Source organism: Eublepharis macularius, chromosome 1 (assembly GCF_028583425.1).
Source record: "Eublepharis macularius isolate TG4126 chromosome 1, MPM_Emac_v1.0, whole genome shotgun sequence".
In the NCBI taxonomy this organism is placed as follows: Eukaryota; Metazoa; Chordata; class Lepidosauria; order Squamata; family Eublepharidae; genus Eublepharis; species Eublepharis macularius.
Window position 1 is genome coordinate 98,801,210 of NC_072790.1, and position 25,428 is coordinate 98,826,637.

Here is a 25,428-nt window from a genome sequence, read left to right on the forward strand (position 1 = left end):
CTCCTGGACTCCCATAAGGCTTGGCTGTTGCAATGGTCGTTTCCTCCCCCTGATGCCAGGAGCTTTAAAAAAAAAATCAGCAATTGAATTCTGTTATATTGATATAATAGCTTAGCATGGTCTTTAAGGTGCTAGTGGACCCAGATCTAAAATTTTAGCAGTATGTGTACCAGGTTCTCTGAATTCTCAGCTTTCATTTTTTTAAAAAAGTAAAACTCTTTTCTTCTGCTGTAGAGGTTTAAAGGATAAGGCATAATGAAAGGAGCTGGAGACTTGCTTTTTTAAAAAAGTTAAAACTGGAAATTCAGAGAACCTGGTATACTTCTTGCTGTACTGTTATATTGATATAACAGTATTCAGTTGCTATTTAATAATAATAAAAAAGCTTCCCTGGAGGTGGGAGAGAAAATGTCCACTACTACAACCAAGCCATTTTCCAGCTGGGGTGGTGGACTAAGCTGCCTATGATATCAGCATTGGGAAGAAGCCTTCAACAGGAACAGTGCTGGCATGGTAAGTCCAAGGACAGTTCGGTTCTTTCCCTGTTAAGATTTACAGGGCTGTGGATGGAGGCCAGGTCTACATGATCTTCTGTTGTTATCCAACGTCTTTCTTCCTAGGGAAGAGAGATGTCAACTAACAGCTGTTTTCTGGGACGGCTTCCTCTTTTTTCCCACACCACTTCTGTGCCTCCCCCAAACCTTCCCAAAATTCCAGGAGATAAATTTTCATTACTTCTAGAAGTGTTTTGGGTTATTTCAAGTGTCCCCAAGCTGAACCCAAACTGTTAGCTACGGGGTTAATTTTGTCTTGGATTTACCTGGATGCATACCCCTAGCAGGGGGTATGGGGTTGCAGCCCAAATCAAGAACTGATATAATTCCCCCTTTCTCTCTGTTTTCCATTCTAGAAGGTCCAACCAGAATCCTTACGCTGAAATTAGTATTCCTTGTTTTAAAAAGACTTTAAGTGTATTGTTGATTCCAATAAAAAGATAGGACCTTTGTAATTTCTTTTCAAACGTGCAGCAGTCAGTCACTGAAAGTGTGATCTTTCTGATGGACATTAAAAAGTATTGGTTTCTTTAGTGCTGAATACATTGGAAAAGCCATTGTAAGGTGATATTTCTGTTCTGTTTCCACTGCAGACTTAAATATCAATGTAGCCACATTTGTTGTTACGATTTCTGGAATCTAAAACAGCTGATTTATCCAGAAACAGGACTGACATAGGAAAATAATCTGATTATGGATCAGTCCATTTAATCATAGGGCACTACAGCTCTAGTCATATTAAATCTGATGCTTCAGGGTTCTATTTTAATAAGCAGAGTGAGGACACTGAAGTGTTTGGGCTAATTCAATTACTTTACCTCACAAGCTTCTGGTCATATGTCTTTCTTCAAACAGCATGCAAAAAATGTGCAATAACACACGTACATACAATGTCCATTTAAAAAACCCTGTGCAGGATTTCCTTAATTGTAGCATCACTGGCTGGACTGAAAGGGGGGAAAAAACAGCTAATGCTCTCATCAATACTTCACTAAAACTATTTTAGTTTTAATAAAAATAACATATTTTAATATCAACTATCATCCATTTCTTGTCTCTTCATATTTACTTGACTTACTGCTTTCCTTGTTTGTTTTTCCCAGTGCATTTTAAACATTATTTTAATGTTTTGATCCATCTAATTTATCTTTGTTCTGTCTGAATGCATTTGAACTTCATGGATTCATCTGGGTGAAGTAATACCAAAACCTACACATTTTATAAATGGTAGTATGATCACTAAAAGCTGCTCTAACATCTAATCACCTTTGAAAAAGGGATTGAATGTTGGGGGTTACTGAAGCAGCCGAGCTCCAGGTATGACTCAGGAAGAGTATAGAGGGGAATTTTGCACTACCTCAGGAGGATGTCAGAGTGACTGTCAGTTTAGACCTATCTCTAGTAGAGAGCACTCCATATTTTCACTTTGGAGAAGAAGTGTGGGGAAGGTTTATCACAAGCCCAATTTCCCCAAAATTATAAGAATTTGTTACAAATGGCTGTTACACTGAACCAGGGTTAATACAATGACTAACGATCAGTTTTAAACCTGAGTTATCTGTGTTTCACAATCAAGATATTTGGTTATTAGTAATTGTCCTAAAATTATTTAGCCTTTAAAACAACAGCCAATCATTTTTTGTTTTCTGTTAGTTGCCTACCTTCTGCCTAGTAGCATCTGTAAGACTAACAAAATTACAGAATCACAGAGTTGGAAGGGGCCATACAGACCTTCTAGTCCAACCCCCCTGCCCAATGCAGGATGAGCCTAAAGCATCCTTGACAAATATTCATCCAGCCTCTTCTTGAAAACTGCCAGTGAAGGGGAGCTCACCACTCCCTAGGCAGCTGGTTCCACCTTTGAACTACTCTGACCGTGAAAAAGTTCTTCCTAATATCCAGCCGGTACCTTTCTGCATGTAATTTAAGGCCGTTGCTTCAAGTCCTACCCTCTGCTTCCAACTGGAACAGCTCCTTGCCCTCCTCCAAATGACAGCCTTTCAAATATTTAAAGAGAGCAATCATGTCCCCCCTCAACCTCCTCTTCTCCAAACTAAACATTCCAAAGGCCCTCAGCCTTTCCTTGAAGGGCTCAGTCTCCAGACCCCTGATCATCTTTGTTGCTCTCCTCTGCACCCTCTCGATTTTGTCCACATCCTTTTTGTGGTGAGGCCTCCAGAACAGCACACAGTACTCTAGGTGCGGCCTGACCAAGGCAGTATAGAGAGGGACTATGATCTCCTGCGATTTCGATGCAATGGCCCTTTTGATACAACCCAAGACTTGAGTTTGCCTTTTTTGCCACCGCATCACAGACTGCTCATATTTAGTTTACAGTCCACTCTTACTCCAAGATCTCTTTCGCATACACTACTACCCAGAAGTGTATCCCCCATCCTGTATTTGTGCTTCACATTTTTGTGGCCCAGATGTAGTACTGTGCCCACTTCTCCAGAGTATTCAGGTCTTGTTGAATTTTAACTCTATCTTCTTGGGTGATTGCCACTCCTCCCAATTTGGTATCATCAGCAAATTTAATGAGTAGCCCATTTACCCCTTCATCCAGATCATTGATAAAAATATTGAAAAGTACTGGGCCCAAAACCAAGTTCTGTGACACTCCACTGGACACGTCCCTCCAATCTGATGAAACGCCATTGACCACCATTCTTTGGGTGCGGTCCTCTAACCAGTTCCCTATCCACCGAACTGTCCTATAGTCCAGTCCGCAGTTTTCCAGTTTATCCATTAGAATGTCATGGGGAACCTTATCAAAAGCTTTACTGAAATCCAGGTAAATCACATCAACAGAGTTCCCACAATCCAGTAAGCTCGTCACTCAATCAAAGAAGGAAACCAGGTTGATCTGACAAGATCTGTTGGGGACAAAACCATGTTGACTTCCCCGGATCACTAAGTGGTCCTTCAGATGCTTACAGATCGATTTCCTTTAAAATCTACTCTAAAAAAATTAGTGAAAGCTCATTCCCTACCACTAATTTTGTTAGTCTTACAGGTGCTTCTGGACTCTTGCTCTCTTCCACTGCTATAGACAGACTAACATGGCTACCCATCTTGATCTACCTTCTGGACCACTATGAAAAAAATATGCTTTACATATAAGCCTGCCATAGAACCTATCCTCATTGAATGCTGTCTATGGATGGACTAATTTTAGTTACAATGTAAAGCAGGAGAGGCATAATAAAGGATGTGAAGTAGAATGTGAATACACAGCATGTCTAGTTGTAATTAGGAATCATATTAGAGACTATAGGAGAGAAGTTGTAGAGAGAAAGATGGACCACTGACATAGATAAAAACTTCTATTCCTCCATTTAAGATACTGTTCCTTCTGTAGACAATTTGGAGATGTATAATGCAATCCTCAACCCTGCCTCTGAGTGGGTTAGGATGGCAACCATCCGTGATGCCAGCATCAATAGCTGGTGCTTCTCCACATTATGCTATTGTAGGGTTCAGTTGCCCTCTTGTGCAATTTCTAGAGCAACCAGATTGTGCCCTTAATTATAATTGCCTCCTATCTCTACAGTGTCTTTATCACTGAATTAACTTTTGATAGGTTAGCTGTTTTACATACAAGAAATATTCTAACTTCCCTATATAGATAGTTAGGAATGAGTGTGGCAAGTATTTTAAAAAAGCAATTCCATGATAGAAGAGTACAACTTCAAGGTTTGGTTTGAGATGCAAATTAAGAAATATTATTGAGAGCTCTGTGTAAGAAGCAGTTAAGATTAAAATGAGACAGAACCAAAAGAGATGAACAATTTTTTTAAAGCAGCATTCTGTCAAGTTGTGCCATTTAGGTTGTATCATGTGCAAGAAATGCAGACCACCCACTGAAAATGTCATTACTGTGTCACTGTCCTCCTTTTTGTTTAAGCTTAGTAAAATATACCCTGTATTCTGAAGTCATCATGTTCTATGTTTTTCATATTCTAGATGCTGACAGGCAAGATTCAATTAATCTGTTTCTGGGAGTGTTTCAGCCTGAAGAAGGGAAACCTCATCTCTGGGAACTACCTACTGATTTTTACTTGCATCAAAAGGACACAATTAATCTTGTCCAGGCAAGGCGAAGGTATTTCACAGTTCTGCAAGTTTTCACTTTTTAAATGTATGGATATTGTAAAAGATAAGGGACTTTATGCAGGATCAGGCTTAATGTTCCCCAGTAATATAATCTTTGTGTTAGTATTCCATCAAGTTCCTTTCCAAAACCTCTCAGAAATATAATGGCGAGAACTAGAGGGCTTTTTTAAAAAAAAAAATCTGGCTGGATGTGTGCTGGAGCTCATTTACTTTTATTTATGTAAATCATTTTTAAGCTACTTTTTCAAAGTAGTTTATAGGGCTGTGCATGGGTGGGGAGATTCGGTATTCCCGAAGTGGGAAACTGATTCAGGATACCCCTAAATCCAAAGTGGCAAGCCGCTTCGGATTCAGGTTTCGGGAATAGCTTCGGTATGCTCCATGAAAATTCAGAGCATACTGAAGCAAGGGGGGAACTCCCCACCACCCCACCCTCCCTGGGGCAACCCCTCTACCCCCCCTGGAGAGACCCCTCCACCCCCCATGCAACCCTGGGGAGACCCCTCCAACCCCCACCCACTTACCTGGCGGCAGGAGGGTTATCAGCTGGGCAGCGGGCTGCGGTGGCGGCGGCAGCACAAGGCAGTGCAGCTTGGAGCCAGCTGGCTCCTCTGCCACTGCACCGCCGCCTGAGGCTGCAGGGTGGTGGGGAAGGCTGGAGCCGCCTCCTCCGGCCCTTCCTGCCCCTCAAATGGCTGTGGCGTGCAGGCGCTGCAGCGGCCATTTGAGGGGCAGGAAGGGCTTTCTCCGCCTCCTCCGGCCCTTCCTGTTCCTCAAATGGCTGCCGCAGAGCCGGCGCGCCGCAGCCATTTGAGGGGCAGGAAGGGCCGGAGGAGGCAGCTCCAGCCTTCCCCACCATCCCGCAGGCTCGGGCAGCGGCACAGCAGCGGCAGAGGAGCCGGCCCGGAGCCACCGCAAGGTAGGTGGGGGGAAGGTGGGGGGGATTGATGTTTAAAGGGCCTCGCTGCTGCTTGCAAGCAGCGGGGCCCTTTAAACAAGCCCCGAAGCTTAGTGAAGTGACCCGAATCGCTTCGGTAAGCTTAGCTTCAGCATTCCTGAAGCGGGGCCAGCATGCTGGCCCCACTTTGGGAATGCCGAGGCTTACCGAACCAGGTCCGCTTTGGGTAACTTTACCTGAAGCAAAACCCAAATAGCACAGCCCTAGTAGTTTATATAAAGTAAATATACAATTATGCTAAAGCAAGAAATAAAGTCATATTACACTAGCTACCTTTGCCAGTAAACAGCCAATGAGCTTGCCAGGCACATATTTTTAAAAAACTATTCATTTAAAACTTTTTATGCTGTTTTTCCATTCAACTTATGGTCCCCAAGGGGAAGAACAATTAAAACAAGCTTTAGAAATACATACTGTCAGAACCTAAACCCAAGGCATCCTTCTCCATCATGTAAAGGAGGTGGGCCGCAAAGTAAATACATCTTAGTCCCACCACCTCTGCTGCTGCCCTAATATTTGTACCATCAGTCATCATATAGACATCCCTGCCTACCTATACTACTAATTGCTTCTCGATGGCAGGAGAGATGTCGGCTGCTACGTGTGCCATGTTCAGTGCCTCAGCATGAAACAAAGCCTGGAAATAGCTGGCCTCGTGGCCCCTCTCATGCTGCCTAGCACTGGTTGCCTCACCCGCACCTGGATCATCTTCGGGTTGCTACCAGTATGCTATGACTGAGGGGAGGTCCAGATGTCGGATGCAAAAAGCACAGATCTCCCATCTGACACTGTGTGAAATGTGGATCCTGCATCCTCTGACAGTGATTCCAGGCCGCGATGGTATAGAGGCACTCATACTGACTAGCAGCTGCAAGCATAGCTCAAGCTGCTCCTTCTCCTCCTGCTGAATCATAGCAGCTGGAGGAGTGGCAGTCTGAGCAGCAGACCCCTGTCCAGTACCTGCTTTTTCTTCACACACCTCTGTGGGCAGTGCTCCAGTGGAAGCCTCAATGAAGAGGGCCTTGCAAGGCCTTTTTTATTGCACCACTCCAGCGAGAGGATGGGTGATGGAAAGCTGTGGGGCTGGCTTCTGCCCAAGTGAGAGGAAATCCAGATCTTTTTCTCCCCTCGCCCCATCCTACTGCTTCTCTGCTTAGCGCTTTTCCCAAAACTGTGCTGCACATCCATCCTGTCTGTCATTCTGTCCTCCTGGACTACTTCACCAAAGTAAACTAGCTACTACACTGCACTCTGAGCACGAACTGACCTGCTTTTGAACCTGACTCGTTAACCTACTGCCCTTAATTTTTGCCTCCTCAGCCACTTACCTGCAATTGTGTTTTTTCAAATTCCAATAGAGCCTAACTGTATTTGTAACATTACACTTGGGCTTGTCTCAATTGAATTCTTTTTAGAAAAACTGGTTCTGCCTTTCTAGCCTAAAAGCTGACTAATTTTTTTGTAACTACAACTTGCGATGGAAATATGGAACACTCTTTAAAAGCTTCAGTTTATTTTGTTTTTCTTAGTGTACAAAAAAGCCTATCCTCTCCCCACTCCCATTAAATTAATTCCTAGACTTTTTAATAACTTTTCAGTTTTTTGGAAGATTAAGATGTCATCCCAAACCCTTTTTTTAAAAAAAAAATCTGTGTGTGTGTCTAATTTTATATAAAAATAAATAAAATGAACCACCTGTCTTCAATTGTTTTAAAGCCCAGGTCAGCCTAATATTTTTAAAAGTACACCAATGCTCTAATTTAAAAAACAAAACCCTACCTTAGTGAAGGTCAAGCTGCAGCCAGGCTTCCTTTTACCTTGTTTGCCCATGGTCAGAAAGCATTTCTGCTTTCAGGACAGTTCAGTTCTTTCCCTGTTAATCTCTGTCTTTTGGTGCTACACCTCTAAAGATGCCAGTCACAGCTGCTGGCGAAACGTCAGGAACTACAATGCCAAGACCACGGCTATACAGCCCGGAAAATCCACATGCTTTGTTTCAGATAGATTGTTATGCTTTGTTTCAGATAGATTTCATCTCTGTGCTCAGCTTTATACTTGTTTAAAAAAAATCTGCAACCATTCCCTATGACATCTATTTCCCTGAATGTCCTCCTCGCTGTTGTTCATTATTGTAGTTTGCTCAGTGAATGCCCTAGCTGTTGATTATATTGTATTTTCACTTGTACTGTGTAATCCGCCTTGGTCTCATTGAGAAAAGCAGCAGACTATAAATAAATAATAATAACGTTACTCTTCATTAAGAGCTAATTTTGCATTCTCAGTATTTTCAATAACATTTACATTCTTTTCAATGTCAGCATATGCTGAAAGTTACAATTCTATGGTGTAGACAAAGTCAGATGACAATTAGTAAATACAAATGACAGTCTTTGTTTTCCTCTTAACATTCATTTATTTATAAATGTGTTCTTCCTACAACACTTTTAAAAATGTAATTCTGAATAGAAAAGCAAAGCTTGAAGCACAGGCAAAATATTAATGTGGCAACATTTCAAGGTACGTTGTTTAAGGCACCATATGGCATCAAAAAGTTTGTGGCAGTAGTTTTTGAATGTTTCATTTCTTTAAACTGCCTTTCAGTTGTTAGGTACTGATGTTATAACTGCAGCTGTATGTGTGAATGCTTGATATCTACTGTGCTGATAAATATTGCTGCAATCGCCTTATTGACATGAGAAGATACTTTAGAAAGGTACAACTGAGACACTGTAAACTCTTCTAGCCAAGGTTGATTTTTATCTTTTGACACATATACTGGTTACTAAAACAGATTACTTCTCAAATAAGCAAATGCTTGAAGTCTTGTAGCCAGTTTTCTGGTGTGTAAAACAAGAAACACAGGAAACATGATCCGGATCCTTATGTACATTAATGTCAGTCTCATTGCTGGCTATGACAGACAGGGCTTTGAGAGCAGGCAAACTACTGTAAGTAGGAATTCTAGTTCATGAGTTAATTCCCATCTCTTGGATCTTGGCCAAGTATTCTAGATCAATTTCCTTTCTTTTCTTTTTTTGGTTATTGCTATCAAGTCTAACATTACTGCTTGTTCCAGGTGACTTTGGTCAGGCCTGATTGAGATATGCATCTAGTTAGTTTTCCTATATCAGATTATTAATCTCCTCAGCAGTGTTTTTGACTCCTTTTGGGTATAGTACACAAATAAAAATATTTCAAGCGAATCTTGCCTTCATTTCATCTTTTTATGAAATTATTTACACATTTAACATAGACTAACTTAAAAGACTATAATAATATCATTCATGGATTTTACATAGATCATTAAAGGAGAGCAATTATTTGAGCCCCTTAAAATGGCTTACCAAAAGTAGGCAGGATACCGGCAAAGAGCATCTTCAAAAAAAGATTTTCCAGATCAATTCAATTTCCCACATTTATAGGTTTTCAAAATCATCTTCCACCAATAACTAGCTGTCCCACCTGATAGGGATCACTTACTTGGCTAACTAATTACTTCAGAACTTCAAACACCATAAAAAATTATCTGTACTCAAATATCTTCTTAAAATTACATAAAAGATGTGTTAATTCATTCTCACTATCATAACAGAGAATATCATAAATAGTCATATGTTTGAAAAACTTATAATCAATATCTGTTGGACCCTTCCAATGTCTTTGAGCTATATTTTCACTTTTGTATTTAATTTGACATATCTTGCTATTCTCAGGTGCTTCTTGCACCTGAGCTTAGACACATTACATCTATTGGTATTCATTATACTTGGATGAATACTTGTCAGAGATGCTTTAGGCTGATCCTGCACTGGGCAGGGGGTTGGACTAGATGGTCTGTATGGCCCCTTCCAACTCTATGATTCTATGATTCTATACTATTTGTACAGAAGGCCTTATAAGTCTATTACTCCTTTGTTCCTTGTGCCTTTCTGTGGTTTTTCTATTCTGAGTCTTTGGACTTCATATTTGGTGTGTCTCAGTGTTTAGCTGAGAGATTAGGTCAGCTCTGATTCTGCCCTGCAGAAGTCAAGACCATAAATTGGTCCCCTATATTTTCTACCATATCCATGGCATGCTGAATTTTATATGTAAATAAGAGATTGTAGATAGCAAATACTAAGATTGGAAAGATGATTGAAACATATGCATGTCTCTGTTTCTCACCTAAAGCTACACTTACTGGTGGACTCCAGGTGTATTAAAACACTTGCCAATGCCTTATGATGAAGGTAAGTGCTTTTTGTTGTGATCCATTTTCGTTTTAAGATGACAAAACAATTGTCATAATTAAAAGAATTTTTCAAACAGTAAAATAACATTTCTATGAGCTGTAGTGAATAAAACCAGTATTTCGATGATAGATTTCTAAAGTATAAATTATAGGTTTTCTTGTCGGAAGGTTGATTAGAGAGTTGTGGAAAACACTTGAAAGAAGTGTTTTATCCATATAGACATTATTTTACAGAAAGTGAGTTGCTGTCCTTTTTAAATACATGTGTGTGTATGTGTGTAAAGTGCTATCAAGTTGCAGCTGACTTACGGACCTCTGCTGGGATTTTCAAGGCAAGGGACAAATGGATGTGGTTTACCATTGTCTGCCTCTGCATAGTGTCCCTGATCTTCCTTAGTGGTTTCCTATCCAAATAGTCAGGCACCTGAGGTGAGATAACTACTTGCGCCCTTGCCCCATGCACATGTGCGATGCGTGTGTGCGTCCGGCCCGGCGCAATGACGTCACTTGTGACGTCATCGCGCAGGAGTGTCCCTCTCACATGAGGCGGGCGGTGGCGAAGGGGCAGGGAGGCGGCTCGCTGCCGTGCCACCTGGGTGCCTGGCTCGCCAAGAGCCGAGCCAAGGCAGACGGCAGCAGCAAAGGGGTGGTGAGGCCAGCAAGGATGCAGCCCGCTTACGGGTCGGGGGGTCGTCAGGGGCCAGCACGGTGCCTCCTTCACATTTCAGCGCTTGAGGCGGCTGCTGGCACTGCCTCCATGGATGCGCCGGGCCTGCAAATACTAACCGGGACCGACTCTGCTTAGCTTCTAACATCTAACAAGATTGTACTTAGGATATGTAATAACTGTCATCTATGGAATTTCTAAAGGCAAAACCCACAAATTACAGCAGTCATGATATGAGGTATAAAATGGGTACTCATTTCAAAGACAGGAGAGATCTTGAAAATTGTAGCTATTGGAAAGGTAATTCTCTAAAACCTGAAGAAGTTCATTCCTTTCCCAATGTAATTAAGACTTATGGCTTTGGGGTTATGGCTTTGGGGTTATGGCTTAACAGTATGCTGTGCCCCTGTCTATCACTCATGCCTTAAGGTAAGTGATCCCAACAGACAACAATTTCAGCTAAAGGAATTGATTCCCATTTAGTCTTCTTTTGTTCATAACAATAAGTAGGCAGTACTAATATATTCATAAAAACTGGTCATTTATCGTTGTGGCTTCTGTACATGTGACTGGAAAGATTTTCTTACCTTTCCTAGGTACTAGGAGTGTTCCTTCTCCCCCTTGGGTGCATGTGCTGGTATTTTCCTCCCCAAAACTGCACATGACCCCGAGGTGGGGGGAATGCTCTTCCTTTAGTCCTTGCTGTTATTGAGAAAGGATTCTTTTTATGCTTTTCTCATTTTACCTCATAAACATAGCCTGCTCCTCTTAGAGCTGTTTCAACCGATGAAATAAAAGTGTTGTTTACTTCTAATGCTGTATTTGTTCCATTTCTGGTCGAGTCTCCATCACTTTCCTGCCTCCATCACTTAAGGACTAATATGTTACTCTTTTCTACTATGTCTTTTTGTCAAGTCAGAGATGTGTTCTGGGATCTCCATTCTGCCTAGGCACACAGGAACACAGTTTGTATCAACACAATGGGAACAGGGGACTTAGATCTCCCTTCCGCTGTATCATTTACCTGACCTAGAATGTTTCTGGGGAGCCAATATGTGCTGCTTTGGAGAAGGACTAACAGGCTGCCATATCAGTACATGTGCAGCCCCCAATACAGCAAATAGTAGTTCTTCATGTATCATACTGGTAGGACAGAAGAGTACTGTTCATCATTTTCTGGCTGCCTTCTTTCAATTTCTTAACTACTTGAAGACTTTTTAATGTTAAAAAAATAATTAAAGGGATTCATGATGTGTAACATCTTAATTGCATATTTTAATACCATATATTTACAGTAAAAGCTTTGTAATTTAGCCATTGGATATCTAGAAATATGGTTAATAAATAGCACACCCAGAGGTCATACTCCTCTGTTCCTCCAGCCATCATACTCTCATGACTTTGGGTTTGGAAGCACCCCACTCCTGCACCTCCAGCTCGTCAGCTTGATGCCTTTGGCTGTTGGAGAACTGGGCTTGATTCCCCAGTCCACCACTTGAAGCCTGCTGAGTGACCTTGGGTCAGTCACAGCTCTTCCAGAGCTCTCTCAGCCCCACCCACCTAACAGGGTGATTGGTGTTGTGGAGATAATAATAGCATACTTTGTAAACCACTCTGAGTTGGACGTTAAGTTGTCCTGAAGGGTGGTATATAAATCAAATGTTATTATTGTTGTTGTTGGTGGTGGTCTTCTGACAGACTGCACTGTTATACTCAGGCACCTCTTTCCCCCTCAGTTGTCTCAATCTGCCTCCACACCACCACGAGACAGCTTCTGACTGTCAGCACTAACAGTTGATGTCATCCTTGGGAGCCTCCCCCCCCCCCCACAGCCTGCCTCAAGATGTTAGAAGCCAGTTCTACCAGAGGGCTTTCGGACAGCTGGCCAGCTCATCTTCCTACTACTTAGGATAGCTAATTGGCTTGGCAAACAGGTTCCTGCCAGGTGTGGAGGCCGTTGACATGACATTCCCAAGAATGTAGGGTTTGATTGCTGTGGTTTCCTCCAAGCAGACATATTTCTGTTTTTTTAATGAAATTGGTAACTATTTCAAAAGTAAAATTCTGTTGAAATATCAAGAGTTTTCTTGAGTGATGTAAATTGCAATTTCAGCCTTCCAGTAAATTAGAACATTTGGTTAACCAGCAATTCCATTTCTGAATAAGTATCAGGTAATAAACTTTAACTTTACTCTCTCTCTTTCATTTACCTAAGGAATCTCTTACTAGGTTTTCTCTTTTTGTAGTAACGTGTGCTGAAAACAGAAGGAAGCTAATAGTGAAGAAATTTCATAAATTTGATGAAGAAATTGATATTCATAATGAATTTTTTCGCCCTTATGAACTCAGCAGTTTTGATGACATCTTTTGCTTGGCAATGACAAATTCGATTAGGTATTTTCTGCTTTTTTAATGAAATTGTAGCATTGGTAACTATTTCAAAAGTAAAATTCTGTTGAAAAAGCAAGAGTTTTCTTGAGTGACGTATATTGCAATTATATCCTTTAAATGTCATCTCTTTAGGAGATAGTGTGCTCTTAGAATTTGTTGTCACTTCTAGGTAGTATATTCATTGTTGTTCTGTACTATGCTGCATTCTACAGAGAATGTGAGTGCTGTCAGGTTCTGCCGTAGGTGCCTCCCTGTGAGACACTGACATGCCTGACTTCAGCCTTAAAGGACCTTCAGGGAATATGTGGGATCCCGCTCTGTGGCAGGAGGGAGGGTATACCACACCCTCTCAGTCCACCTGCAACCTGACATAGTCCCAGCTGTCTTCCACAACAGCTGTCTCCATCCAGTTGTCGGTCTTACTCCATCTCTTCATCTTCTTTCCTTCACCTCCTCTCCACCGCTCGCTCTCGCTCTCCTCCACCACACTCCTACACAACCCACCCCACCCTGTTGGTGGACTTCCCTTGTATCCTTTTCCTCATTCCTGGCTCCACCTGCTAGCCACACCCCTCGTTTGCCCTCTAGCTCTGGCTGTCTCAAGCAGCTGCACCTGGGGTAGCTAGTCTGGCTGCTTTGGGCAGCTGCAGATGTGTTCTCTTGGCTGGCTGCCAAGCCTCCTCTGCTCCAAGCTTCAGGCTGTTGGGCAGCTAGAGCTGAGCTCTCTTGGCTGGCTGCCAAGCCTTCCCTGCTCAGAGCTTCCAGCAGCCTCAGCTGGTCCCTATTATTCCCTTCCTCCCTGTTTGCAGGTTGGGGCGTGGTCCTGTTCTGCTACTGCTGCCTTTCCTCCCCTGCCTGTTAGGTTGCTGGCTGGCTGATGGCTGACTGTCCCTATCTCTTGTGCCTTCTCCTTCTTCCACCTGCCCCGCCTGACCCTCTGGGTCTTGGGAGCTGCTCGGCCCTCCTGTGGCTGGCGTGCCTCTTTCCCCCCTTCTGTTGTTGGTCTGCACTGGCTCTGGGTGTCCATTAGGGTGTCTGGGTAGTTGTCCCCCAACTGTTTCCCATCCCCTCTTCCTGCCAAGTCGGGGGGCTGAGCCTCAGACTCCAGACAAGTGCTCTGTTTAACTTTCCAGTGGTAATCTGAATCCCTCCCTACTAGGGTTGTCCATCACCTTATCTTGTTGAGCTGTGTCTGCTGCTATTGATTGCTGCCATCTGAGTGTATATTTTTACGTGTGAATTTTTAAAAGAATTTATTTCCAGTTTAATTGTATAAATTAATTTTAATGTGTTTTTAAAATGTTGTAATCCATCCTGAGCCCTCCATGGGGAGGGCAGAATAGGGATCCTATCCTAAATAAATAAAATTGAGATATGTACAATCTCCAATGCAATGGATCTAAGATTTAATTCAGAGATGTAGTACAGCTCTTTAAATTGCTACTTTGGACATGTGTGTGAGTGGTCACTCATTCTTTTGACTTGGCTGTAAAGGTATGTGTCTGAAGTTGCTGATTCATTTGAAAGCCAACAAGTGAAGAAGCTAAAGTATTGGACTTTGACTGAGGAGGGTTCAAATCCCTGCTAAACCAAGAAGAGTGACTCTTGGATAATCTTAGCCTAATTTACCAGATAGGATTGTTGTGAGGATAAAAGGGAAGAGGGAATCCTGTGTATGTTCCCTCCCCACACTTGATGGAGGGAAGGTGAGAAAATAAATGATTAGAAACAAGAGCACAGTGTAATGTAAAAAAATTACTCTTTTGAGATGGCCTATCCAGGCAATATACGATGGGGATTTTTGGTCTGGGTGCTTGTTTATTTGACTAAAAGAAAGTTTCCTTTTCTAACCTGACCCCAAATCCTAACTAAAAGCCAAAATAAAAACCTGTCTAAACTCATTCGCAACCATCAAAATCACTGTCTGAGGTGGAAAAATACCTCTTTTCCCTTCTTGAGCCGAGGCTCACCCTCTCCCAACTGGTGGAGTGCCAGGGGCTCTGATCACCTGGATTTGCATGAGGCTTAAATTATAGAGATTGATTCAGAGTCCTGGAAGATAGGTGGTACTTTGGAGATGATTGCCATAGTGGGCAATTTCTCGTTTCAATGTAGGAAAAAATTAATTTGTCCAAGTATATTAAATATCATTTTTAATGCATTCTTTTAATTTCACTTTCAGATCTTATTTAAATCTTGAATCAAGTGTTATATATGCTTTTGAAAATATTATTCACTTGTATGATTTGATGTATTTTTTGTGTGGAAATTGCATCCATAATGACTTACTTCAAAGTATCTCTGCTTATTGTGTTTTGTCTATTGATTCTTCCCCTCTTCACTTTTGCTTCAGAGATTTTATGCCCAAGAATGTTGGCATTGATCCAAGCCCATTTACTGTACGTAAACCTGATGAAACGGGAAAATCTGTGTTGGGGTAAGAAAATCAACCACTTAAGGATTGACAACCTTATTTAATTATGAACGAATGATGCAGCTGGTGTAAAAAAACAAATTAACACAAAACAATGTTTAAGCTTTTATTTATTTATTTATTTATTTATTTATTTATTTATTTATTTATTTATTTATTTTCTTTGGGTTTCTATTCCGCCCTCCCCACGAAGTTCTCCAGAGCTTTCCATCATCCTAGATGTCTCCATCCTGTGTAGAATGCCAGGGTGATCTGAGTTGCAAGTGCCGGTGGATGTATGTGGTGTATCAGGTTGCACTTTTGGCTTGGGAGGAAGAAAGTAGAATGGCAGCCTCCAAAAGAAAAAATGAAAATAGGTTTTTTTAAAAAGCAGGTAATATTAGTATTAGGTAGTACTACTCAATTTAGCTTACATTGACTTACTTGTTGGTTTATCTAAAATTAATTTCCAATTTCACTACCGTAACTACCATATTTTCCTTCTGCTCTCAACCTTTTAAGCGACCTGTGTGTTCCAGCTTTGATCAACCTAATGGTTTATATATCCAGAATCTTGAACTAAGAGATACTTCCATTGATTTAAGTGTTTTTCTTGCTCTTCTAACCCCCCCCCCCAAAAAAGAAAAGAGTGGTAGAGAATTCCCTTCAATAAGTTACTTGTTATGCCCCTAAGTCTTCCTCTCCCATTCTGTCATTTTAATGACATTAAGTCATATGTAGTCACTTTTTGATAATAATACTAAGGGGGTAGAGTATTTATCCCTTGGAAATCTTTTTTCCAAATAAAAAGTTTATTGGAAAAGAAAAAGACAATAACAGTACATTAAAAAAGACACAAACAGAATATATAAGAGCACATGTAAGCTAGAAAATATTGCTCCTCTCCATCTCCTTGCTTACTTTATACGCAACATTTTATATTCAACATTATACTCAATATTTTATATTCAACATTTTAAAATATTCATTTTCTAATTAGTCTACTTCTGTAAAAACTATTCTTAGTTTTTCTTAATTACCAGCTACAAAGTCAAAAAGGACTTTCCATTTTTCCTGAAATTCTAAGATTGGTCTGTTATACATATAGAAAGTTAATTTACCCATAGACGCATATTCACACAATGTGTTCATCCACTCAGACACATCTGGACAAGAATCTGCCTTCCATTTTGTTGCAAATACTATCTTCACTGCAGTCACTATATATTTTAAAAGTTTGCTTTTTAAATATATATTTAAATGTATATTACTTTTGTAATATTACTAGGTAAATATATATTACTTTTGTAATATTACTAGGTATATTTAAATATATATTACTTTTGTAATATTACTAGGTAAGATATTTGAATGAATGAATTTATTTGCCGTCAGAGACCATTACAATAGCAAAGTAAGATATTTAATAACATATTTTTAGGATTCAGTACATAGCCCCTGGAAATCTTCCAACCCTTGGAAATCTTCTAATGTGTAGTATGAAACACTAAGGAGTAGAGAAGAGTATGAACCGGGAAAATGCAACAAACCGTGATTCGTGGTTTGTCGCTTTTCACGAACCATGAACTTCCACCAGTTTGCAAACCAGTTCGTGGTTCATCTTCCCGCTGCCAACCTCCACCTGGTGGGACACTTGCTCACTGCTTTCTGCGAGCGAGCGGCAGAAGGGGAGCTTTCAAACGCCCCATGCCAGCTTCACCTGATGCATCAGGTGAAGTCGGCACAGGCGTTTGAAACTGACAGCGCCCCTTCTCCTGCCATGAGCAAGCAGCAAGAGAAGGGAAACTTTCAAACACCCTGTGCCAGCTTCACCCGCTGCATCGGGTGAAGCCGGCGTGGGGCGTTTGAAAGCTCCCTTTCTCCTGCCGCTCACTCACGGACAGAGAAGGGGACCTGTCAGTTTGAAACGCCCCGCTCCAGCTTCACCTGATGCATCAAGTGAAGTCAGCGCGGGACCTTTGAAAGCTCTCCTTCTCCTACTGTGAGCAAGCGCAAGAAGGGGAGCTTTCAAATGCCCCACACCAGCTTCATACCTTTATTCTAATGCACTCAACAGTGAAGTGTCAAAATTTAGAACTGGTAATTGATTTTTTTTAATTTGCAGTGGGCAAAACAGGTATGGACAAGGCTTTCGCTCATTCTACTTCAGAAGCCTTTGCAACTACAGTGTGAGAATTCAGCACAATATCCCTTTGTGTCACGTTCTTAATGTGCATCCCTATCCTCATGTTAGTTATAGTGAGCTTCACTACTTGTGAGAAGACAACCAACCCTCTTGACCCAGCAACAACTTCTGGATCTTCCAAAAGAACTGTAGTCCCCTGTCCCTGTCCTGACATCTGCAACATACCCATTACTGTTCAAGATCTTCCAGCTGGAATGTTGACAAGTCTTCCCCGCTGCATTCATATTTCACTCCCTTCTTCAGCTTCAGCCTTCTTCCTCTGACTCTCCAGGTGATATTTGCAAGCTTCTTTCAAGCGCTGCAGCCATCCCATCTTATTAAAAAAACTACTGGCATCTGTGATGCATTTAAATACATTTGTACCAATAATAGCTGAGACTTCTTGATTCATGTGCTGATCTGGACACACAAGAGCTAGAATTTCATATCCATCCTCCATCCCTTCCACATCATGTGGGATCTGCAATTCCAAGACTACAAATCCCAAATAAGGCACTGTCTGTCCTCCAGCTCCCTCTATTTCCAATATATTTCCAATAGGCTGCAACTTTCAATGAGATAATTGGGTTTTATAAAAAGTTTCACCAACACAGGTTACTTGTGAACCCGTGTCTATTAAACATTGCATTTTACTCTGTCCAGATACACATCATCATTACACACAGGGGCCACCAATTCTTGCAATATTTCTCTTTCGCCCAGAGCCAGAATCTCCTTTTTGGATGCCCACTAACTAACTGTTTTGCTCTCATTTGTTTCCTTTAAGCCAGTTTCCTCTTGGTTCTCTGTAGTTCTCATTAAAATTTTATGAACTAATGTTGGATTAGGCTGATTGACACAGTCATGTTTAAAATGTCCTTTCAATCCACAATTAAAACACCATAATACTTGGTTATTCCTCCTAGGTGCTAATGATCGTTCTTCTCTATACATTTGGGAGAAAGGTATTTTTGAAGACTTAAGTTCATCTGCTTGCTGAATAGTTAACTTTAACTTAGCCATCTCTCTTTCAGATTCAAAGTATTTAGCTTTCCAATTTATTTCTTTGTCATTGTAACACTTTGGAGCCTTCTCTAGCATTTTTTCAAATGACCCTTTGTTTTTACTTATAGATCTTTCCATTTCATGTAACTCTTGTTTAAGTTTTCTTTCCTGCTTATCAAGAATTCCACTCTGCGAAGATCGCACAGCATAAAGAAGCTCTCCATACTGGGCACCCTTTGGCTTACTTACCAGCACCTATTCCTTTTATTCTAAGAGCAGTTAACAGTGCCTCATGCCAGCATCCTCTGAAGAACTGCTGCTGTACATACAAGTTAAACTCTTCCTCCCTTGTACTGTTTTCTTCTAGAATTTGCATAGCCAGAACATGCAACTGATTTAGATACACCAAAGGGGCTTCTTTAGTATGTTGATAAGTCTCATTAAACTTTGCTTTCAGTTGAGGAACAGGGACAATATTGCCATATGCAGTTTCTAATATTGCAAAACATTCTTCTGCGGTAGCTTTTTTCCCTACTCTTAAAGCTACATGCAATGCTGGTGGGAGCAAACTCTATAATTTTCCTTCTTTTTATATTTGCAGAAATGTTTTAATCTTCTAATAACTCTCTTGCATATACTCTCCAAACAGAACAATCTATTTCTTCAATAGGGTTAGGTGTAACTCCTGAAAAAGTCTTTAGCAGCACACTTAGGTCTGATGGTGCAATCTTAGTTTCACCTTCAGCCTGCGACAGCTTGATTAACAATTGTTGTTGCAATTCAGGAGGGAAATTTACAACAGGAGTAGGGGCTGCAGTTGGAGTTCTTTCATGTTCTTTTAGAGACCCCCTCATCTCTGCAGGAGTATACCGCATACCCTGCAGCTGTGGACAAGTTTACATCGGGACCACACAGCGTAGCATCCAGACAAGAATAAGAGAACATGAAAGACACTGCAGACTTGGACAACCTGAAAAATCAGCAGTGGCTGAACATAGCCTAACTCAAACAGGACACAGTATCCTATTCTAGGACACTAAAATACTGGACAACACTTTCAACTACTTTGTCAGATTGCACAGGGAATCCATTGAAATTCATAAGCATAAGCACAATTTCAACAGGAAAGAAGAGACCTTAAGAATGAATAGAGCATGGTTTCCAGTCCTGAAAAACACCAGGCTAACAAAATATACCTGACAATAGCCCTGCGGAGAAGATTAGCATATCAAGCACCAATCCATATGCAAAAGAACCTCCTCAGGATACAGTGAAGCCTCCCTTCATTAGCATTCCACACCCTGGGAAACTCTTACAGAATTACTCAGCCCAACCCCACCTTCCTGAGTAGATATAAATTACCTGCCAACTTCTTTTCCACATTGTGACACTGAGAGATCTCTGTCTTTTGGTGCTACATCTCTGAAGATGCCAGTCACAGCTGCCGGCGAAACGTCAGGAACTAAAATGCCAAGACCACAGCTATACAGCCCGGAAAATCCACAACAACCATTGTTCTCCGGCCGTGAAAGCCTTCGACAATTTCATTGAATTGGCTACTGTCAGGAACCCTACTGCAATCCTTTAGTAACTATCTCCAAAGTCATTAGAGGTGTGACCCCTTGTTAACTTTTTTCACTTCCCTGGTGCTTTATTTTTAGTGTTCAGCACTTCTACGTATGGAATGTGGGTTTCTAATCTATGTTCTCCCCCCCCCCCCACACACACCCATTCATAGAGTTTCACAATGTTACTGTGTCCAATGCCCTTGCCAGGATTCTCTACCAGGGGTTGACTTCCAGCCCTCATGCCTCACAACACTATTAGTTGTATTAGTCATTCAGGGTCTGAGAGAAATCTGGCAGTATCCTCACACAAGCCTTCCTTTGTGGGTTGGTAGAGTTATCACTCTCCTCCGAGTGTATGACTGTTCAATGCTGTTTACCTAGCATGGCTGTCCCCACCAGAGCACTGTTTTTTCCTTGCTGCATACCTGCTTGTACTTTGGCAGTGACACTTTTAGTGAGCTCCCACCTTCTTTAGAAGCTCCTCTGGGTGAATGTCAATGAGATGCTAAGCATTTGTTAGGAAGGTGGTTCTCCATAGTCTCTTACTTTGAGAGCTTCACACCCTCCTCCTTCAGTAAATGAGCTTGCTACTGTCCCAATGTGCAGCTTCACAGAAGCTAAGAAGATGAAAGCAGGGTTGCACTTACCTGTAACTGTTATTCATCAAGTGGTCTCCTGTGCAAATTTGCATCCCTCCCTCCTGCCTCACTGTGAATTCTCTGGAACTTTAGTTTCTGGGAGATCTCCGGCAGTGGCATGGAGAGACCTGACGGAATAAGCCCCCCAGTCATGTGATGCTTTGGGTGAGAAAGCACCAAAGGGGGTGCTCCTGGTCTTCTAGAAAACTCTAGAAACCTACTCCATGGCTGGCTGGCTTGTGCACAGTCTCAATGTATGCCTACACAGAATACCACTTGATGAACAACAGTTACAGATAAGTGCAACTCTGTTTCTTGCTAGAAGGTATTTCTGTATCAAAATTTTAACAAATCTGAACTACCTGCTACCTTGACAAATGAAATTCCTGAACCTGTGCTGGCACAGTGGCAAGAAAGAGTCCTTAATCCATGTGCCTATCTGTATTCCCCTGCAAATGCTTGTAGAGTTGACTTCCCTCACTGTGCTTGCACTGAGTTTACTTACAGTCTTGGAGTGCAACAACAGCATCAAAAGTGCCTCAAGAGAGTCAAGGGGACACTTGCAGGAAAACTGGCCATGTGAAGAATGGCTGAGTTTTCCATCCCTCTGATTCTCCCCTGCAAACGTGCCTTCCATGTCCCCCGCATTAGCTTTACAACACAAATAGAGTGCAAAAAACAAACAAACCATGTTTGCTTAAGTAACATGTAATCCTTCTGCCCATATTATAAAATGTAAGTTGTAGAGCTATAAATAGTTAATTCAGGATGTGTTCACCTTGGGTCTTGGGAAAACAGCAGTAGTTCATTTACTTTCTTGCAGCCATTGCATGAAAAGAGCAACAGATGGTATTGGCCTGTCTCCTCTTGACAAGGGGAGAGATGATTTCTGCACATCCCTTAAAACTACACTTGTCTTTCACAGAAGGGTTTGCTGTGCAACTTACATCAGTAAATTTGTTCCCAAAATTCCTTCATTTTCCACAATAATGAAAAGTTGCTCCAGAGATTGATTTATTATTTGCTACAAGAATAGTAATTATATAGCTCAATGAGGTTTATTTGATCCAGTAGCACCTTTGAGACCTAACTAGATTTCCATGGAGCCTTGACTCTCAAAAGCTCCCACCCTATAAATCTAGTTGATCTCTAAAGTGCTACTGGACTCAAATCTTGTTCTTCTATTACAGACCAACACGACTACCCACCTGAAACTATCTTAATGAGGTTGGTGGCTTGTTACGTTACAGTTGAAGTAACAGAGTTCAGCATTGTGTTGAGACGTCTCCAAACTTGAATTGATTTACCAGTGTCTGGAATTCTTTGTAGTGCTGTTTATGAAGTAATTTGCCTTCTGTATCTGAATAGTGATATGTTTTAATCGACAGGACAGCTTGTTCTGATTATGAACAAGGATTCAGTGGTTCTTCCAGTCTGTTCTTTTAAAGAAAAAGTGTGGTTAAAAAAACATCAAGAAAACAGCTAAAATAGAGATTTATTTATTAAATCCTTTCATAAACTTTTTAAAAATACATTTGCTTAGAATACAAGTGGATTTCTTTTATTTTTAAGCATAAGGTTACTTAAATGTATTCAGAAGATCAATAAGAACATCAGTCTCAGAAATCCTGCAGTACTATTTTGTGCCTAATATTCCATGAGCAATAGAATAAATCAATTACATCCCCCCCCCAAATAACTCAGAGGCTCACACTGCTGTGTTTTGATCCATATTTTCAAAGTAGGACAGTGTCAGAATGTTCTGATCTTGGTTTGTGGAACCATTAAACTACTTCACTAGTTGTCAATTTAGTTTAATTTTCTTTTGCTGTCCTCAATATATTAGGAAATGACTCAGTTAATCTAACAATTCTTTAAAGCCTTCCTTGGTTCTTATGTTGAATTGGCAGTGTCTTTGACACTTGAACTATTCCATGGATGCTTATGCCCTAATACTTTTTGTCTCTTTTTGTTTAAGAAGTGGTAGTTAATGTCCAACTCAACCAAGTAAGGCCCAAGTGGTCAGAGAGAAAACATAGTGTAGTTGTATGTGGGTGACAGATTGATGAGTGTAACAGAGGATTGGGAGTTAGAGAACCAAAGCTGCATTATGTAGAAGATGATGAGATGAAACAGTATGAAAAGTCTGGCAGGTAGAATTGGTCAAAAATTGCATTATAAATCATGATGTAAGTTGTAAGTAATAATTTGTAAGACAATAAAATATTTCATAGATTTTTTTCAGCACTGCAATATGTGAGAATACAGAGAGCCACTGCTGAGATAATGTTCCTGATCTCTTAATTATGTTTAAGACAACAAGATTCAGCTGTAGGGTTCTGTGTTCCAGTTCTTCTTTTGTTTTTTTTTTCACACAGACTTTCTCATACAACTTAAGGATGGTCTCTGTATGAATACATAAATATCTTCAGAACTATAGTTAAGAGGGGTAGGAATGGAAACTCAGGTCAGGGTGGACCTCCTCCAGCTTTCCCTGTGTCTAGCAAGCTGGAGGGGAAGGCGCTGGGGAAAGAGAAGGAAGAGCACAGGTGACCTGAACCCTGTCTTCATTCTGAACTGAGGCCTGTCCAGGCACAAAAGATTGAGACTTCTGCCAACCCCAGTGAGACCACAGAGGCTCACAACAGTGTACAAAGGAATTGAATGTGTAAAACTTTGTCTTAAAATTAGCATTTTACCTATTCCAAAAGAGGTTTTTTTTCAATGCTCCCCAAAGTGTTCAACTTTTCTGTTGGGCTAATTTGTTCATAATAGAAGAGAATCTGGGGAGATATATGAAACAACTTTTACTGAGTCAGACCATTATCCACAAATATTGACAGCTTTGACTATCACTTGTTCTCCATGGGTTTAGGCAGAGAACTGTTTTTTTCCAAATGTGAGATGCTTTAACTGGAAACCCCAGGATTGAATCTGAGATCTTGTCTTGGCAAAGCACGTACTGTGCCGCTGACCCATGGCTCTTATCAAGAGAGAGAATGCGTAGCCAGGAATTTGAGCCCTGCGCCCTGATGATCCCATGCCCCATTCTGAGTCTTTTCATCATGGTCCAGAGAGATTGGCAGGGAAGTCCTAAGCAGAGTCCCACCATTCTAAGTTCATTGAAGTCATTGGGCTTAAAAGGATGTAACTGTGGAAGTGGTATGTTTCATACTAGCTCTGAGAAGAAGTGAAATACCTAGGAAGGGTCAAAACATTAGGCTGGAGAGCAGCAGCAAAGAGAGTTCTTTCACCATTATCCCTTGAAGGTGATCTCAGTTAAAATCTTTTTTCTTGATCTTGTTTGGCATAATAAGACCACAAATTTTCTTTAGGAATAAAAGCAGCAGGGAAGAAACTGTGTTGCAGCGTAAAACAGCTGCTAGTGCTCCTCCACCTCCTAGCGAGGAAGCTGTGTCGAGCAGCTCTGAGGATGATTCTGGGACTGATAAAGAAGATGAAGGTGCTGTGTCACAGCGATCAACGCCAGTGAAAATGACAGATGCTGGAGACAATGCCAAAATAACAGAGGTAAGAAATTGTGCTCATATTCAAACAGGCACCATCAGCATGTCTCCCGCTTTAACAGCTTGCTTGTTCTAGCCTAATGTTGAAAATATGCATTTGAGGCATACTGAAACTTTCTTCTTGAACATGTTATGGACTTGAGAGTATTATTCACTCAGCATTAAGAGGAGGAATAATACACTTTCAGAAAGAGTGTAACGTTATGTTGAAGCCATAAAAATTGGACTGGGATTTCAGAAGCAAGTGTTGTACTTAAAAAGTAATTTGAAAAAGAAATGTAATTGGTTTGATTTCAAGCTGAAAATCTTCTTTTAAGAACATTATCTGTGTCATAGTTTTAAATTAAGGCTAAGTAATTTGCCTAGTAGTGAAAAATGACTTAATACTACATTGGCTTATTACATAAAAATGGCTTAATATAGCATTTTCAAATATGGTAAGTAATTTTGTTAAATGATGCCCTTGTGCAGCCTTCAGTAACTTTTATTAATACCTCAATCTTGGGATGTTAATAAAGATTCTGTAAACACAGTAACTTTGAAGCAGGTTAGTAACTCTCTATTAACATGATCTGGAATTTTAAGATTGTGTAAGAGAATGAAGACGGAAGACAAGGCATTTGGGAGGGGGAGCAGATTGTGATGCCATTCCTCTTGCAGCAGCTGATACAGAAGATTTGCTTGTGTATTACGCTGGTATTTTGTTTCCTTTGAGGAAGTTTACTGTTGATTGGGGGCACCTAGATAAACCTAGAGGTCTGTAGGGCTAAACCAAACTATTCATTTTCCCACATAACTGCAATAGAGGTTCTCTTGCTGAGATGGAGAGGCTGTTGAGATGCAGTTCTCCAATTATGAGCTATGTACAATCAGAGCTTTGTGCCACAATCCTTTACAACATTGCAAGAGGTTCTGTGATGCATATCTCAGGGTACTCACTGTTCATTGGTGCCCTACATAACCACTTGAGTTCCTTGTGTTGTAGGACCTAGCCTGGAAGATTGCTTTTTGTGTCTGGAGTAGGGATGAGCCTGAAGAGAAGGGAGAGAAAAACAACACAGACATACTGGACTGAGAGAAAATCAAGCCACAACTTTATTGATTACAGATTCCTCAGGTCTTGGTGTAGTGGTTAAGAGCAGCAGGACTCTAATCTGGACAATTGGGTTTGATTC

General features: G+C 41.0%; 1 protein-coding gene across 2 annotated transcripts in view; it reads left to right on the plus strand.

Annotated features, from left to right (window-relative positions):
* Positions 1-25,428, plus strand: part of FIG4 (FIG4 phosphoinositide 5-phosphatase) — a 139,038-nt gene that overhangs the window by 69,092 nt on the left and 44,518 nt on the right. Inside the window, exons 16-20 of one of the 2 annotated variants that reach the window (XM_054995992.1) lie at positions 4,521-4,659; positions 9,799-9,857; positions 12,773-12,920; positions 15,271-15,354; positions 24,062-24,257. In XM_054995992.1, coding sequence (XP_054851967.1) covers positions 4,521-4,659; positions 9,799-9,857; positions 12,773-12,920; positions 15,271-15,354; positions 24,062-24,257 — 626 coding nt within the window. Of the gene's footprint in view, positions 1-4,520; positions 4,660-9,798; positions 9,858-12,772; positions 12,921-15,270; positions 15,355-21,916; positions 21,955-24,061; positions 24,258-25,428 lie in introns of those variants that run through there. The other variant, XM_054996001.1, reaches the window with a different exon arrangement.